The following is an 18142-nucleotide window of genomic DNA, read 5'->3' as shown; positions in this document are numbered from 1 at the left end:
GGGGGCCCGCCCGGCGGCGGAGTTTGGAGGGGAGCGAGTGAGGGAGAGGGAGCGTCCTTTTGTCTGCGGGGAAGGTGCGCCGCGCGCCTGCGGGCTCGGGCCGGGGGCCCCATCTGTTCCGCGCTCCGCGGGCACGGGCGGCAGCTTCGGGGCGAGCAGCGCGGTGGCAGCGGCTGCGCCCCGAGCTTCAAAGGGTTCCCGGGCTACGCCGCCCGCACCGGCTGCGGGGGGTGGGGTGGGGATTGGTTTCCCGGGCCTCCTCCCACCCCTCCCCCCCCAGAGGAAGACGTTTCTGCTTCTCTGCTCCCAGGGTGGCTTCACACGTTCTTCGAGTCCCCTTCGAGCCCCAAAAGTTCTCGTGACACCCCAGAAGTGTTTCAGCTCTCCTAGAGAAGCCTGTTTAGCCCCCCCAGATCTGCCTTAAAGTCGGTTTCAGCCACCCCACAAAAAAGTGCGGTTTCGTACTCTTCAAAAAAAGTCAGTTTCACACGCTTTCCAAAAAAGAAAAAGCTTCGCGGGGGAGGGGGTGCGCTGGGGCATCCGTTTCACACCCGTCTCCAGTTGGCAAACAAAGCGGGGGTTTCTCCGCTTCTGAGGTGGGGTCTCCCTCGATCTCGGAACCCCCTTTCGCTCGCGACCCCCGCCCTCACCTGGGGCTCGGGGAAGAGAAGCTGGAGGGACTTCACTGTCTGACTGGGACGGAGACCCTGTCTTCCTCTCTCTTCTGGGTGTGGGATGGGGCCCGGCAGGTGGATCCCCCCCATGCTAGAGTGGAGCCCCTAGGGACCATGCGGGGTGGGGGGAAACCCTGGTCTTGGGACACCCCCCCCAGGCAAGGGATGTTTTCAAAGTTGCTTAAGAATAATTCCCGGATACATCGTGACAATAAAACAATCTAGGGTGTTTTGGTTTTTATTTTCCAGAATTTGCTTGTTTTTTATGGGGGGAGGAGGTTAAGTGTAGTGGGAAGCTTTGCGGGTAGGTCTCTGCGCGGGGCGTCCCCCCTATTTAGTTGTGGAGCAGGAAGGGGGTTTCGCCGTCTTGTGGATTTCTTTTGCTTTGAATTTGGGGGTGACCGGGCCTTCAACGTGCTCTGACAGCTGCTGGGGGGGGTGTCACCAAATTTCCCTTGGGGCGGGGCCGGGTCGCCCCTCCCCCTTCATGGGGTGGGGCCAGTGGAAAGCCTGAGGGTGGGTGGAAATGGGAGAGGTGGCGGGGAGAGGGGCGGGTTCTGGCCAAGCTGGGAAGGGACCACTCCACCCCGCATCCAGTTTAAAATTTGCAACTTGATTCCTTGGTGGTCGCAGAGGGAGTTCAGGGAATGTACTCTGCGCTCCCCCCCCCTCTGTTCAAACTCCCTGAGGGCTCTGGGGAGGGGTCTCTAGGGGCCCCAGTCCCTGAATTCTGGCTGCCCCACCCCCATGTCTCAGAGTCTGGGAGGGACGCAGCCTTGGAAGACCCAGATCCAGAGCAGTTAGAGGGGCTCTTAAAGAGCTCTCTCCCATCTGCTCACCTCGGCCACTGTCACTCATAGCTCTTCTTTTCTCCACCCCTCACCTCTCCTTGCATCCGTTGCGGGCACCCTGCAGGGCTGTCTCTAGGCCTGAGGAGCCCACCCCCGGCCCCTGGCTCCCCGTTGCTGCTGGAGAATGAACCAGCCACAGAGGATGGCGCCCGTGGGCACAGACAAGGAGCTCAGTGATCTCCTAGACTTCAGCATGGTGAGCGGCCCTCTCCGTACTCCCCGTCGTCTCCCCCCTGCCCCCCGCATGCCCAGCTGTCCACACTCCTGCGCCCGCCGGACATTGGGAAAGAAGCTTGTGCCAAAAACACTGCCAGCATCTGGACCTCAAGCTCTTGTGGGTTAAAGAGCCCCAGGTGGGGCTAGGGGAATTAGGGCGCCCTTGGATGGATGGGTTGACACCCCCGCGGCGGGGTGCAGGTTTGGGGCCCTTGTCGGCTTCCAGAGGCACCCGTCGTCACCCAGCTGTTTGCCCAGGCACAGAGTGGGTCCAACCCACCACTTTGCAGTTGGGGAAACTGAGGTCCAGAGCGAGGGAGGGACTGCCCATGGCCTTCAGCTTTTCTCTGGGGAGGCTCGGCTGTGAGGCCCCAGCTTGGCTCTGGGCATGCAGTGACCTTGCCTTGGGACCTGTAAAACTGTGTGATCGGGGTTATTCATGCTCTCGTGGGTGCCCAAGATGGTGGGTGCCCATAGTCTAGGTGTCCTCTGTGGAGACCTTCTGTAAATGAGGAGAGGTCACAGGCAGTGGACGTGTGATTCCTCAGTTTATTGACCGAGAGCCATGGGGTGGGGGGCAGGGGGATGTCCTCACACTTCCCAGGCCCTGAGCTCCATTTCACACAGCCCGTTCCCCAGCCAGGCCGATGGAGGTTCAGAGAGGGTACTGCCTTCCAGAGGTCACACAGCTCAGACGGGCCCAGGGAGGCTGGGAGCTGCACCGTCCCTTGGAGGGCTGGGGGCCTTGGTTTGCCTGTCTGTGCAGTGGGCCACCTGTGTCGGGGGGAGGGGGGGTGGTCTGCGTTTCCTCACAAACCCAGGAGCTGTGTGTGGACTCCTTAAATCCTGCCCCCACCCCTCCCCCAGTGAGCACTATTTTGGTTTGAAATGGGTTCAGGGAGGATGCTTTCGGTCTGAATTTAATTCTCTGCCGGTATGAGGCTCAGGCCACTGAGGTCTGTCGAAACAAAAGTCCCCAAACTGAAACGACATCATCCGCCCTGCGGAAAAACACAGCCCACGGGACGGAGCGGCCGCGGCTCCGGAAGGGCCATGCCGGTATTTTTAAGCCCCGTTTTATTTTTGCGTCCCAGCTGAGGAATCAGGGGTGCTGCTCAGTTGTTTTTTTGTTAAACTGACAAGTCACAGACCACTGGGCCAGAACAGACCGGCTTGGGGGTCAGGGGAGGGGGTGGCACAGGTTCTGATCTTGCCCCCCCCCCACACCCACAGCCTCAACCACTTGCCCACCACCCCCTGCTGTCCAGGGGGTCCAAACGCCCCTGCCCCCCAGCTCAGACCCATTTCACAGATGAGGAAGGCGAAGCTGAGCGTGCAAGGTGCCCAGTGTGTGTCCTCTGGGTAAACCCAGCCCTGAGCTTCGCCTGCTAGGCTGGTGGCTCCAAGGGGGTGTGGGCCTCAGGTGGTCCCTGGGTCTGACGACAGCCTTGAAGGGCGAGGGGCCGGGGGAGGGTGCCATGGGCTTGCCTGGTGGCCCGACCGTGCTCCACTGAGCTTTGCACGTGCAGAGGCCCTTACGTGCCCACGATGCCCACGTGCATTTGGGTTTCATAACAGCCCACACGGTGCGAACCCTGCGTCCGTTTCACAGAAGGGAATACTGAGGCTCCAAGGTGGGTGTGGGGGCCTGGCTGGGCTGATCACAGACCTTCAGTGCCCGCAGGACACAGACCAGTTCCCTCCACCCACCCCACCCCACCCCGCGGCAAGTGCCACGTCAGCGGCCCTTGGCACCCTGGAGGGCGAAACAGAAACAGAATTGAGCACCGCCCCCCTCAGGCTCCTGATCCCCAGGCCTGCCCCTCCCCCAGCGCAAGCCTCAGTGTCCCCAGCAGGAAAGGGGCCCGCCTTGAGGCCAAGGCCCTGGGTGCGATGAGCACAGCCCTGCCCCGGAGGGGACTGCAGACCCCGTGAGAACCTGAGTCCTGGGTGTGCCTGGGTGCACACCTGCCCCGAGTCTGCACTCGCCCTGCCAGCTCAGCCTGTGGCCTCAGTTTCTCCTTCTGGAGAACAGGGTGTGGGGGCAGGACCCCCTTTCCTGGGTCACTCCCAGGGCTTGTGTTGCTGCCCCGAGTCATGCCCACAGAACGAACACCCCCATGTCCTGCTTGTCAGCCGCTCCCCACAGAGCCTTAATGCTGATTGTGGCCACTCAAAATTGCTTGGTCCCCAAAAGAACCTCTGAAACTCAGACCGTTGGGGCAGGGCAGGGTCACGGTTTGTTTCTTCTGCAGCACGAGGGTTTGTTGATGTTGGGTTTTCCCAGTTAGTGCTGCTAAGCTGTTTAATCTTGAGGGACTTAACACGGGGTTTGGGTGAGCGAGTTGGGGGGGGGTCGTGGCGATGCACTCACGCTCGGTGCCCGCCCACCCGGGAGAACCGCCCTGTTGTTGGCCGGGAAGGGTGCAGCTCTGAGCCCGGAGCCCGGCTCGTGGGGGCCTCCCCGCTCACCATCCCGGTGGTGGGGCCTGGCTGTCCTCCCTGCACTCCCACCGCTCGGGGTCCGGGGCTCGTGGGGAGGTGGATGCCGGGCTCCTAGGGTGAAGGTCGGGGTCCGCGGCTGGGACACGGGTGGGACAAGCGATCCATCTGGGAGTATAAATGATCTCATTTTTTTATAATCCGAAACTTGAAGAAAACTTTGTATCACTTTTAAGCGGATACATTGTATCAAATGCCTTCATGTTATTTCATCCCCGGTAAAACAAATACAGAGGTAAACAGGGGAGTTTTCCCTGCTCTGCAGGGGCACCAGGGAGCCTCTTCCTGCCAGGGCCCTCGGGGCGCCTCGGGCCTCCTGGGGGACAGGACCTCGGCAGAGCTGTGGCCCTGGCTGTGCACCCCCCACTCACCCCCTCTTTCTCCCCGCAGATGTTCCCCCTGCCGGTGGCCAATGGGAAGAGCCGGCCCACCTCCCTGGCCGGGGCCCAGTTCGGAAGCTCAGGTAGGACCCCGCTGGCTGCCTGGGGGCTTCTTGTTTGCTTGAGGAGATCACCGCGTGTGAAGGGTGGGCCCGTGGAGGGTGAGGGGGGGCGACCGCGGGGTGGGGCTGCCTGCCAATCGCAGCCTTGTGGACTAGGCACTAAGGGGAGAGGTGTTTGGGGGCAGCGCTCAGGCCCGCCAGGTGGAGTGGGGGTGAGGGGCCCGGGGCGGAGGTCCAGGCGCCCATGTGGGCGTGCGGTGGGGGGATGGTGAGCCTAAGGGAACCCCAGGAAGCGGCTGCCGCTGTGTTTGTGTGACTTGCCTTGGGGCTAAGGGAGGGAGCCCCGTGGTCAGCACGGTGTCACCGTCCACCCTGCCCCGAGAGCCTGGCCCCTGGTCCGGGTGTGGGGGACTCTCTGTGACTCACGAGGGCCTGGGTGAGCTGGGCACTTGAGCCTCCAGGGTCTCCTTGGCCCCAGTGGGGTTCTGGGTGTCCAGTCCATCCCCAGGGAGGGAACCTGAGGCCCAGGAGGGGTGTGATATGGAACCCCAGCTTTCTCCAAATCCTGCTTTGCCCCTCGCTGTTTTCATTCAAGTATGTATTAGGTGCTGATCGTTGACGAGACCTGGCACTAGCGTGATCACCTGGCCTGGTTTGTTCGAGGTCTGGGGGGGGGTGTTCCTGGGATCTGGGACTTTGAACGTTCCAACTGGGGTCATCCCAGGCACACCTGGATGAGCTGGTCACCCTGCCTGGTACTGAGTACAGAGGACATGGCCCAGGGAGGACAGGTGGCATGGCCTCAAGGAGCGTAGAGCAGGGGTCAGGCTGCAGAGTGGTGGGGAGGACAGTAGGGGCTGTCTCCACAGAGATGTTTGGATGTTTGAGCAGAGGCCTGGGGGCGCAAAGGCCCTGGGGCAGCACCATGCCTGGCGAGTTGGAGGAACAGTGAGGAGGCCTGTGTGGATGGAGCAGAGTGAGGGAGGGGGAGAGGGAGGAGGGGTGAGGAGAGGAGGGAGGGGAGGGCAGGCCGTGCAGGGCCTTGTGAACTCGGGCTTTTGAGAGGAGCCACGTGCATGGGGAGGAGCCCACTCTGGCTGTCGGGAGGATATGGGGGACCCCTTGGGCAGGCCAGAGCTCTGCACAGACTTCAGTATCTTTCTGGGGTCTTGGGATGGGGGCCGTGTCCCCCCACGTCTCTGGGGTCCAAGATGGAAGGGTCTGTCTTCTCCAGATTCTATCAGGGTGTCTGGTGAGCTCTGGCTGGAGGAGGAGGGGGTTTCAAGGGTGCTTTGTACTCCCCCCACCCCCCCTGCAAAAGGAGGGACATCGTGCTGCTGACCCCACTGCCCCACGCTGGCCTTCCTGTCCGCCTGAGGAAGTGGCCTCAGGGCTGGCCAGAGTCCTCCCTGAAGTGTGGAAATCCCCACAGGCCACCCTGCCTCCCCATTCCCAAAACAGCCCTGGGGAGCAGGGGGTGCTGCTGCTCCCCTGCCTCAGGCAGAGGGTCAGGCCCCGGCAGGCTTCCCGGAGGTGGTGGCACAGTCCCTCCCTCATCTTCCCCCAGGTCCTCCCCCTGCTCTCTCCTGTTGCCCAGTGTCCACTTGGGACCAGTAGCCCCCAAGGAAGGGGCCCCTCCAGGACACCCCATGCCTGGCCCAGCCTGAGTGGGACCCCTGTGAATTTTGCAGGTTGATTTTGTGTGGTTTCTGCAGCCGCAGCCTGCTCAAGGGCCCTGCCCTGGCCGCTTCAGGTGGGGAGGGTCCAGCCTTGTCCCGCTGCACATCGGGCTGAGTTTTCTTCTTCCCCACGAGGGTTGTGGTGTGGTTGGTCCAGCCCAGGAGGTCTCCAGTTCTGGACACACAGCTGGGGACCCCTTTCCCCAATTCATTTGAGCAGTTAGTGCTGTCTGGGGTGGGGGAGGGGGCACAGGACCGGGAGCCCTAAGACCTGAGCTTAGAGGTTCCCTCCTTGCTGCCACTTCAGGCACAAGGCAGGCCGTGTCACCTGACACAGGTGGTGTGACTGCAAGCCTCAGTTTCCTAGTCTGTAAAATGGGAGTCTCCCCATCGGCAGAGGGTTCAGCGAGTCCTTGGGCGTGAAAGTGCCTTATAAACTGAGGCGTGGGGCCCATCTCGTTGTCTGCCTTGAGGGGGTGCAGGGGTTCGCAGCTCCAGACCCGGGAGCCACAGGAACTGAGACTGGTCCCTTTGGGGGGCTCTCCCAGCTCTGAGCTCATTTCCCTACTCCCTCATTGGTGGAGCTGGAGACTCCAGGGGAAGGTGGGGGTGGGTGGAAAGGTTGGTGGTCCAACAGCAGGATAGGGCTTGGGGAAGTCACCCCCTTTCTGAGCCTCAGCTTTTTTCATCTGTAAGATGGGTCACCGCCCTGCAGACGGGCAGTGTCGCTTTAAGGGGACAGGAGTTTCTGAATGCTAGTAGGTCACGCCAGCCACATTCTCCCTTTCACCCTCCTTGCACGTCTTGGCCTAGTGTCTCTCTACTTAGAATTTCTTTGAGTCAACTTGCTTCTTTTAGATTCACTTCGAAAGGGCACTTCATGTTAGGAGAGGAGCAACCCAGGCCAGCGGGGTCGGGTCTCTGAGGAGGGGTCTCCGAAGGTTTTGGGAAGAGGAGCTGAGCATGTGGGGTGTGCGGGCTGCTTGTGCCGTCCCTGTTGAAAGACTCTGTCAGGGAGGCGCCGAGGCCAGAGGATTTCTCCTCGTCATCTAGAGCAGAAGACTGCAGAACGGGGATGATTTTTCCACTCCCTCCTTTTTGGGAAACCCCAAGGCACAGATCTCTCAGTGGCAGCACGTCCTCTGCCACAACCTACAGGGTCCGAGGCCCCACGAGATATGGGGAAACACCTGCTGACACCGGAGGAGACGACGTCTTCCCTGTTTTCCTGTCTCGCAGCTTTCCTGGTCTGTGTGACTCTAAAGGTAATGTGCCCTTGGGTACAAACCTAACAGGTAGGCAAGGCGGCATCTACCCTGGCTCAGCACAGCTGTGCGGTTATGGCCTCAGAGTAAGTTCCCGGTTAGAACTGCCAGCCGTGGACTTGCGTCCACAGTAAGAATGTCCCTCTGGCGTCCCAGTGCCGGCTGTTTCCACCCTCCTCCAAATGTGCCATTTCAATGGGCATTTACACGTTAATCATGGGCAATTATCTTTCCAAAAGCAGATCGGCCAGATGAGTTATTTTTTGATGAATTTCTGATCACTACCCCCTTTTTTCCTTGGATTTAGTGAACTTTTTATTTTGAAATAGTGATGTATTCACAGGAAGTTGCAAAGAAATGTGCAGGGCGGCCCCACACGCCCCTCCTCAGCCTCCCCAGCTGTCAATCCTGCAAGTTCCTCACATGACACCAAATCGGGAGGCTGACCTTGGTACGATCTACAAGAGTTTATTTGGATATCGTAGTTTATTCACAAGATCTGCGTGCACAAGTTTGTGTGCTCGTAGTTCTGCTTGGTTTTATCCCGTGTGTAGTGCCATGAAGCCACCACCATGGTCTGTTGAGAATTGTTCTGTCGCCTCATGACCTCCCACCTGCTGTCACCCACCACCCACCACCCCTCACCCTGACGACCCCTGATTTATTCTTTTCCATCTTCCCAACTTTGTTGTGTCGAGAATGTTACATACGTGGAACCGTACAGCATGGAACCTTCTGAGATTGGCTTTTTCTACTGAGCACAGTTCCTTGGAAATCCCTCCAAGTTGTTGGCTGGATCAACAGCTTGTTCCTTTTTATTGCTACCTGGTGAACTTTTTAAAACAACAGCAACAGTAACACTTAACAACAACAACTTAAGTCAACGTTTGTTGAGCACTGTATGCCAGGCACTGAGCCTGGATAGTTTATTCTGAGTCCTCACTCCTCACAGGTTGATGAAATAAGGGCGATTGTCATCCCCATTTTACTTACCATGAAGCTGAAATTCAGAGTTTATTAACCATCTCAGCTAGCCACCCAGTGTTGTTTCCCTGTAGTGTCTTGTACTGCTGCACTGTGCTGCACTTACTGATTTGTAAGAGCTTTTTATAGAGGAAGGATGTTAGTCTTTTGTGATTTGCAGCCTTTTCCCTAAGTTTTCATTTATAACCGTTGTTGATGATGGAGACTTTTAATTTGCCTCAGTACTTTACAGGTTTCAGTTTTAACGTTGTCAAGTCTTCTATGTTGTTCTAGCTTTGGTGCCATTTCTGCAAAATCCTTGAGAATTAGATGACACAGTCCATTCTGCATTGCAGATGTGACAGTCATGAATGTGCCTGTACCTCATTCCATCAAGTTGAGGAATATACGGGAAAAGATGCTGGAGGGCAGAAAAGCATGCCTTTGCAGTTCTTGGCAGAGCAAAAAAGTGAAAAATAAGTGGGAGGTAGAGAACCTCAACAGTGAAGTGATCAAGGTTGAGCTTATGCAGCAGTTCCTGGCCAAGGGCACACATCCAGCTCACCCGTGGGACTGCTCAGAACACACATCCCCGGGCCCTGGACCCAGAGACACTGATAAAAAGCCTGGGATGGGGCCTGTAAGAGCTTCCAGGCAATTCTGAGGGGCACCTCCAGTTAGAAGCACTTACCTTTAAAGGCCATGCCTTGTAAAAGAGATCATACCGTTCTTATAAAAATTGGTCACATACTGTACACAAAAAAAACCTGTAACAAAAAAAGTGACCGGGAAAAAAAAAAAAGTGACCAAAATATAAACCATATTCTTTGAGAACAATGTGGTAAAACTGGAAGTGAAAGACCAAAAAGCGTAGAAATAAGTAAAAAGCTTAATGACTTGGAAATAACAAAATTCCTTTTTGTTTACCTCTTGGGTTAAAGAGGAAATTAAAACAGGCTAGACGGAAATCAGCAATAATCTAAACACACTGAAGCTACAAGGTGCAGCTAAAGCTGTATTTAGGGAAGAATCATAGCCTTTGACAGTCTTCAGATACAATGAAAAGAAATGGAGTAAGCATTTAATTTAGGAAGTTCTAGGACAACAGAATAAACTCAAGAAAACCTTTCTTGGTGGTTCGAAATGCCTTAAAGCATTTCCTAAATTGCCATTTACCCATGAATTTTTGTCTCATCTTTTTTTTTTTTTTTTTTTTTTTTTTTTTTGCGGTACGCGGGCCTCTCACTGCCGTGGCCTCTCCCGTTGCGGAGCACAGGCCCCGGACGCGCAGGCTCAGCGGCCATGGCTCACGGGCCCAGCCGCTCGGCGGCATGTGGGATCTTCCCGGACCGGGGCACGAACCCGCGTCCCCCACATCGGCAGGCGGACTCTCAACCACTGCGCCACCAGGGAAGCCCTGTCTCATCTTTTTACCTTCCTGTTACTTAGTACTACCCGGTGTCAGTTACTGTAGCTTTTTAGAATTATTACTAAATTTTTCTTTTTTCTTTTTCTTTTCTTTTACTTATTTGGCTGTGCGGGGTCTTAGTTGCAGCGTGTGGGATCTTCGTTGCCACATGTGGGATCTTTAGTTGTGGCGTGCGGGATCTTCAGTTGTGGCATGTGGGGTCTTTAGTTGCAGCATGCAGAATCTTTATTTGTGGCATGTGGGGTCTTTAGTTGTGGCATGTGGGATATAGTCCCCTCGCCAGGGATCAAACCCCAGGCCCCCTGAATTGGGAGTGTGGAGTCTTAGCCACTGGACCACCAGGGAAGTCCCCTAGTTACTTTAGCTTTGTGGTGTTTTTATAGTCTGCAATTGTTGTTTTTCAGGGTCCCCCACCCCCACCCCATATTCAGACATGCTGATTCTTTTTCATGATCTTTAGAAACCGTTATGTCTCCTCCCACATCCCTCCAAAACAAACCTACCTGTTGGGATTTTGATGTTATGTTAAATTCATAGGTAAATTTCGGAAGAACTGTTTGTGTTTATAGTACTGCATTTTCATATTTTAAGAACTTGGTGTCTTCTTCCTTAAGTTTTGACCCTTAATATTAAGTTTTTAAGGTAAACTTTGAAAATGAAAGCATAAGGCACTTAGCCATTTTATAGTTTTCTTTCTTAATTTGCTCACATACTTTTGCAGTGAGGGTTGTTTCTAGGTGTTTTAGGATTTTCCATGCTGTGGTTTGGGGATCTTTTTTACCGTATTTTCTACCTGGTTGCTTCCTGACATCCCCTAATTATTTGCATTCTTCCCTTGGCTTGGTTTTCCAGGTAAATCATCCTCAGGCCTCTTCCATCCTGGTGCGGAGGCCATGTGCCTTTTCACATCAGCAAGTGTTCGTAGAACCACATTGGGTGTGTGCTGTTTGGCTTCTTGTCAGCAGGACCGGGCCTGATCCTGGCTGTTGATTCAAGATAGATCTCTCTGACTGTCTGTGTTTATCATGTTCAGGGCGTTTCCTTCTGGTCCTATGTGACCATCCACGCAAGTGATTGGCATCACTGTGGTGTGTTGGGTACCTTAGGACAGCCCCTGGTTTCCTCCTTCCTCACGTCCTGACGCTGTCCATTAATGGTTTTTCTCACCCAGATATTCCCTGAATTTTGGGTTTGGTCCATATCCTTGATTAGCTGCCAGACCAGATCTGCCAGCATCCGTTTTGCATTTTGCTTGCGTTCCCATGTCGTGTGGCACTGAGGCTTCTTGTGGCTCCCTGCCATGTTTCTGCACCAGTGTCTCTGGAACAGTCTCCAGCAAGTGGGGCCCCCCATTCTCTGGGCACTGGGGAGCAGACTGCCACCCTGTTTGCATGTGACACTTTCCCCAACTGCTTCATTTCTGCTGCGGCGATTGGCCTGTTGCGATTTTGTCCACTCATCTTGTAAATTCTAGCATTTTGTTAGGGGGGAAAAAAATCATCCGTTTCAGGCACATTTAAAAATGATTCATATTGCATTCTTTAATAATACAGGAATCTGGGCTTCCCTGGTGGCGCAGTGGTTGAGAGTCTGCCTGCCGAGGCAGGGGACACGGGTTCGTTCCCCGGTCCGGGAAGATCCCACATGCTGCGGAGCGGCTAGGCCCGTGAGCCATGGCCGCTGAGCCTGTGTGTCCGGAGCCTATGAATCCATGTCTCAGTCCTGAATCTACTTATTCTTTTTGTTCCCTTGTCCTGGACCCAGCTGTCTCGTGTCTGTATTGATTTTTTCCCAAGGAATCTGCTTCATTGACGAATCGATCTTTATCAATTAGCTGCTTTTCTCTTCACTGCTTCTATTTAATTTAGTTAATTTATCCTTTTTTTTTTTTTGCTGTGCCATATGGCTGTGGTATCCTAGTTCTCCAACCAGGGATCGAACCCGGGCCCTGGCAGTGAAAGAGTGGAGTCCTAACCACTGGACCGCCAGGGAATTCCCCACTACTTCTGTTTTAGTTCCTCCCGTTTTTTTGGTTTTCTTTTTTCTCTTGACTTTTGAATAGAAGGCCCGTTTGTTTATCGCTGTTCTCTTGCCCAGTAATCGTGTTGAGGGTTATAGATTTCCCTCCGAGGACCACTTTGGCCACATCCTGTTGGTTTCAATAATGCGTATTTTCGTTATTTTTTTTTTATAGATTCTTGGTATTTTTTTTTTTTTTTTTTTTTTTTTTTTTGTGGTACGTGGGCCTCTCACTGCTGTGGCCTCTCCCGTTGTGGAGCACAGGCTCCGGACGCGCAGGCTCAGCGGCCATGGCTCACGGGCCCAGCCGCTCCGCGGCATGTGGGATCTTCCCAGACCGGGGCACGAACCCGTGTACCCTGCATCGGCAGGCGGACTCTCAACCACTGCGCCACCGGGGAAGCCCTTGGTAATAATTTTTAAAGCACATTTCTCTTTGAGTCAGGTTCTTCAGAGATTTCCAGTTTCCAGGTTGGCCGTGGAGTGTTTATTCCTCGATTGGCTAATTTCTAGGTCACCGACGCAAAAGTCAACGTGGCTTGGGCTGTGCTGCTGTTGGTGAGATGCAGGGCGTTCCTACTCTCCTGTAACGGGGGCCATGTCTGTCCTATTCCTGAGGGCTTGAGGGATACTTTGACATGGAGCTGTGAGGTCGTCTTCTCCTGCCCATCACGTTTAGACTTCTAATTTGTTCAGTGTCAAGGCCCCAGGGCGGTGGGATGTTCTCTGTGGGTCCAGCCCACTGTTGACAAAAACCCACCCTCTATTCCACGTGAGAGCTTGCACCTTGAATTCAGCCTTTTCTGTGCATGTGACAGCCCCTCATTTTCACTTGTGTTGCTTGGTATATCTGTGTGCATCGGATTGTCTTCCTGAGTCACTCGTTCCAGACCTGTTTTCTGTAGGTGCTGTGTTCTCAGCTTTCAAAACAATTGAGTCTGCATCTGTCTTATACCTTCCATGCTCTTACTTTAGGTTTTCCCGTCTTTATACTTTTTCCTTGCAGTCGTGCCTGGTGTCTTTTCTTGGGTTGGGTTTGGAAGGCTGTGCTGCTGGTGGTTCTAATGGTTTTAGGGAATGTGCTGAAGCCTCCCGAGTCTGGCTCCTTCCGCCTCAGAAGTGAAGTGTCCCATCTTGTCCTGCAGGAAAGCGTTCTTCCCCAACCCTCCTGTTTTGGTATAAATACGTTGCCACTCTTTAGAAATGTTGTTTCTCTTTGTTCGCAATGTTTGTGTCCGGCTGAGAAACACGTGTCCTTACTGTGTTCATTCTGCCACTTGCAAGGCTTCAGTCTCCTCATCTGGGAAGTGAGGTTGATGGCGGCCACTTAAGGGTTCAGTGGGATAAACCACAGGAAGTGCCTGAAGCAGCACGACACCTGCGGGCTCTGGTGCCCGTTCTTGGGATGGCGTCGAAATTCCACTTAGTTTAACTTAACGTGTGGCCCAGATGTGCTCAGCATCCCTGCACCATTGCGTCCTCCAGACTCGCAGGGTCTGTGCTGGGACTCCCCTCCCTTGGGGTTGTTCTCCAGGGAGGGGTGCGGCTCTGGATGTGCACCTGGCTCCTGCCTCTTGTGAGGGGCAGTGGGTTGGGGGTGGAATTCCTGGGCCCTCGCCTTCCTTCCCTCAGCTCCAGCCCCACGGGTTGTGTCATCGTGCGCGCGCGGGTTTTTCTCTAACTCGAGGTTTGGGTGTTTCCTGTTCCTCCTGGGATGCCGGGATGCCGGCTCCAGTGTCTGGGCTCGTGTTAGGCCCTCGTGTCTGTTGTCTCAGAATCCCCCCTTCCCTGGTGTTTGGGGGCGTCTCCAGAACCCACCCTTCTGTTCGATCACCTCTTCTGCATTGTCACTTCTGCCTCGCCGCCTCTGACGCTGCTTTTTATTGCAGTACGCAGGCCTCTCACTGCCGCGGCCTCTCCCGTTGCGGAGCGCAGGCTCAGCGGCCATGGCTCACGGGCCCAGCCGCTCCGCGGCATGTGGGATCCTCCCGGACCAGGGCACGAACCTGCGTCCCCTGCATCGGCAGGCAGACTCTCAACCACTGCGCCACCAGGGAAGCCCCTGACGCTGCTTTTAAAATCTCTTGTGAATTGGCAGCAGAAACTTCTTAGTTTTTCCTGCTTTGGCTCTTACTCTCTCCCTGAAGCCTTATCTTCCTTCTATTCTATGGCACCCACAAGCTCTGCAGTTGCCTTGAGGGCGCATGGTGGTGGTCTTAGATATGCTTCTGGGATAAATCCTAAATCTGTGAATGTCCATCTTCTGTGTTCCGCGCTTGTTTCCCCCGGGCCTGTTTCTTGCAGGGAGGTCCCAGCTGGGATTCTGAGCTCATACTTGGCTGAGCGGTGGGGTGGGCGAGATCCTCCCAACCTCGCCGTTGGACAGAGGGGTTCCCCTTGAGACTGAAGCAGGATGGGGTCTTTCTGCTGTTGCTTTAGTCACGAATCTGAAATTCACAGGAGGGAGGGGGCAGGGCAGTTTCTGCAGCTGGGGGACCCCGTTCCTCTGAATTACCACGCATCTGTGGGCCCCCCACCTGAGGACCAGCTCTGCCCATTGGGGAAGCCTCTGGGGTTGGGGGTTGCTGCTCCGGGGGTTCAGGAGAGGTTGGGTTGGAGCCAAGCCCTGGTTTGGGGGACCATCTGCTCTTGGAAATGGTGGGCTGTGCCCTCCACTCACTTCCTCTCCAGCCTCAGATCCGCTTGCTTGGGCGCAGCTCCAGGTCCCGTCTCCTCACCCCCACTTTCAGGGGCAGGAACGGCGAGGGCTGTGAGCCGCTCCGGCACTTTTCCTCCAGCCACTTGGAACCTGCTCCCTCTGGCAGGAGCTCCCTGGCGCCCTGGAATTCCTAGCAACTTTTGAAACTCTGAAGGCCAGAGACAAGCATAGCTGCTTGTGAACACGGAGGGGCGAATGAAAAAGGGGGCGCATATAAGCCATGAAAGGGTCTGGGGCATGTCGTGCATCTCCCCGCAGCTTTCCTTCAAGTCTGAAGTGATGTAAGAGTTCAGAAGTTGCCCCAAACATCACAGGAAGAGAGGTGAGGACCCCACTGGCCAGTGCAGGGAGGCCCTGGCCCACTTGAGGAAGGACTTTCTCCTGACTCACACCTGTGTTGGGCTTGCCCCTCATGAGACCCCAGGTGCTGCTGAACAGGCCACCATCCCGTTTCTCGGAGATTTTAATTCTAAGGGGGAAAAGCCAGAGGGAGAGCTGACAGCCTTGGGGAGCTGATAGCGGCAGGAAGGAAACACTAACGTGAGGACCGGCGGACGGCTGCTCTCAGGTGCTGTTAATTTTTTCTCAGATGTGATCATGGTGCATGGTGGTTATTTTTATTGCTGTTACTACTTTAGTCTTTACTTGGAGGGGCCACACGTCCAGCACAGCAGCCGCTTAGCCACACAGGGTCATCTACTCGTGCGTTAATTAACATCCCGTCGAGGGGAGAGCTCTTTCTGCCAGTCCCGTAGTAGCTGCCTGTGACTGCAGGAGGATGGCACCGCCGGAGGACATTGTGATGGGTTAGATAATTATCAGAGCAGTGAAGAGGCCAAAAACATATTTGTCGAGGTTGTTTGGGGGCCAGCCCTGTTCAGGCAATGCTGGGGACGGGGCCAGCAAGGCAACCTCCCTGACGGGCGATGAAGGTGTGGGGACCACTGGGGCAGAGCTTGGGTCGGGGTTGGGGATCTGCTCACTTGTTGGGCAGGGAAGAGTGAGCTGGGGGCGAAGGGCGGTCAGGGAGGGGTCTAGTCTTTACCCTGAGAGCAGTGGGGAGCCATGGGAGAGTCTAGAGGGAGGGAGGAGAGGCAGGTTTTGCTTCCAGAAGCTCCATCAGGCTGCTTGGGGTGGAGTGTGGGCAGGGAACCTGGGGTGGGGGGGACACTGCTGTACGGATGGGGCTTGACCCAGGGATCACAGGGCCGAGCCAGGCTCTGATCCGAGACCACGGGTGGGGGGCAGTGGAGTGAGGGAAGGGGAGAGGATGGCTTCTGGGATTTAGCCCGGGCACCCAGGTGGGGGGGTGCTGACAGAGCTGGGGCTGCAGCACGAAGCCCCTGACGACCATGGCTACGCGACAGGGTTGTGGTGGGGACGGTGCAGGGCCATGCCTAGGCCCTGTGACCATGTCTTCTCCACACTCGAGGTGCTGAAGTCTGGTAGTCTGGCTACTTCATACGGAGGGACTGGCTCCCGGAATCTTCTCCGTGCCTGGGTCAGCACACCTTCCCTGTGAAGGGCCAGACAGCTTTTATCGCAACTGATCTCTGCGTTGTAACCAACACCGCTGTATACAGGGAACAAACGTCCGTGGCCATGCGCCAATAAAACTTTACTGACAAAAGTAGGCAAGGGCCAGACTTGGTCCAGTCACAGTTGGCACACCTGCCCAGGAGGAATCAGCCGGGACGGAGGCCCCTCAGGGGGGCCTGCCCCCCCATGTCATCCAGCCAAGGGGGTGTCCGGCTGGAGCCCGGGCTGGGCGCGTCCAGCTGTGCCACACCGGTCATCCTGGCGGCAGCCCTCACGTTGGGCCGTTCTGTCACCCAGGCTGACTCGGATCAGATCTGAAACTCCCAGGGGCGGGTGGTGCCCTTGGGCACACGCAGCCCTCTGCTTGTCCATCTCCCACCTCTTCCTGGGGTCAGGGCTGGGTCTGAGCGGAGAGATGACCTTTCCGGGGGCTGCCCTGCCACCGCTTCACCTCCAGCACTTCAAGAAAAAAAATTATGTTGCGACAGCAACGTCTCATTCTATTAGTACATTTTAATTAGAACGTGAATAAGAGATGTTATGAATATTCATGATTGGGTTGTTTAAAATGCATAATTAACCAGTGGGGGGTTAATAACTATTAATGGTAGCGGTGGGGGAGGGCCCATCCCTCTTTCTGTCGTCTGGTCTCCAGCAGCGGGGAGGCTGGGGCTGGGTGAGGGGGGTTTTACCAGAAAGGGCAGAGCAGGGCCTGGTTGCCTCTACCTGAAGCTTGTGGGGCCCAAGTTCTAGGGGTCCCTGGGTGTCGGCCTCAGGAGCGCCCGTCACCCTGCCAGCCCTCGGTGGTGGGGTAGGGGGGTGGGAAGGCCTGGCTTTGGCCTTGGACCTGGCCTCCTGCTCTCTTGCTCAAGGGTCCTGGTGACTCTGGGGCCCGTGGTGGATGCCCATGGGGGTGGGGGACCCAGAGCGGAACGAGCTCACGGGCGGGCACCGGAGAGCGAGGGGATGATAAGTAAGTGGCCGAGGAGGGAAACGGGGGCTCGGGTGCTGGCCCTTCTACCAGGGTCACCCCCCTTCACCAGCTGATCTCGTCCCCAAAGCCCAAGCGGGGACTCAGGACCTTGGGGTGCAGACACCCCAAGCCTGGCGGCACATGTTAGATGGATTTGTGGAGGCCATGGGAGCTCCGTCTGACCCCCTGCCCACCAAGGCAGCCCCCGGCTCCGCATTGTAATCACGTTAGAAATTTTTTATTAGAAAACAGAATCTAACCGAGGTATATGAATATTTATCAGACTGGGAGATTAATATGCATAGTTATGCAAATCAGACAGCAATTAAACACCAACTCCCCCGGGGAATGATTAACTCAGAGGCACCAAAAGAGAAGGATGCAATTTGAAAGAAATTTCTGGTACAGATGCGCAGAGGAGGGCGGGGTGAAGGATTCCGGCTGGGGTGTTCAGGATGTCCACCATGTGGGGTCGGGGGTGGGGTGGGGCACGTCCCCTGGCACAGATGGCAGGGCTGGGCACGGCCTTTCTGGCTCAGCCTGGCCTGGGCAGCTTTGACTCAGACTCGTACGTGGACACCCCCAGCCCTGCAAAGTAGGGCGTGTTTGTGACCCCATCTGAAGAGCAGGGAAACTGAGGCACAGGTGGGAGGGGCCCGGGGACTGCTCCCGTTCCGCTTGTGCAGGCCCTGAGCCCTGTGGCCCTTGATGGACAGTGTTGGAGCCCACGCGCCCAGGAAGGGTGCAGGCCCGTGTGCCTGCCTGCTGGGAAGATCCCGGTCCTGGGCTGGGCCCCTGGGCGAGTGTTCAGGGAGATAAGGGCCCTGCCCTGCCCACCGTCCATCCAAGGTCCTTGTCCCCACGGTGGCTA

General features: G+C 56.0%; 1 protein-coding gene across 10 annotated transcripts in view; it reads left to right on the top strand.

Annotated features, from left to right (window-relative positions):
- Positions 1-1319: 1319 nt before the first annotated feature.
- TCF3 (transcription factor 3) overlaps positions 1320-18142 on the top strand; it is a 34778-nt gene continuing 17955 nt past the window's right edge. For 3 of the 10 annotated variants that reach the window (XM_024739973.1, XM_024739972.1, XM_024739970.1), the window contains exons 1-2: positions 1321-1721; positions 4634-4706. In XM_024739973.1, coding sequence (XP_024595741.1) covers positions 1650-1721; positions 4634-4706 — 145 coding nt within the window. In that variant the 5' untranslated portion in view covers positions 1321-1649. Of the gene's footprint in view, positions 1722-4633; positions 4707-18142 lie in introns of all 10 variants that reach the window. The other 7 variants (XM_024739976.1, XM_024739975.1, XM_024739967.1 and 4 more) reach the window with 4 other exon arrangements.

This window comes from Neophocaena asiaeorientalis, unplaced genomic scaffold (assembly GCF_003031525.2).
Source record: "Neophocaena asiaeorientalis asiaeorientalis breed wild unplaced genomic scaffold, Neophocaena_asiaeorientalis_V1.1 scaffold469, whole genome shotgun sequence".
Taxonomy (NCBI): domain Eukaryota; kingdom Metazoa; phylum Chordata; class Mammalia; order Artiodactyla; family Phocoenidae; genus Neophocaena; species Neophocaena asiaeorientalis.
Note: the sequence above shows the minus strand (reverse complement) of the source record. Positions and strands in the feature narration are given on the sequence as shown.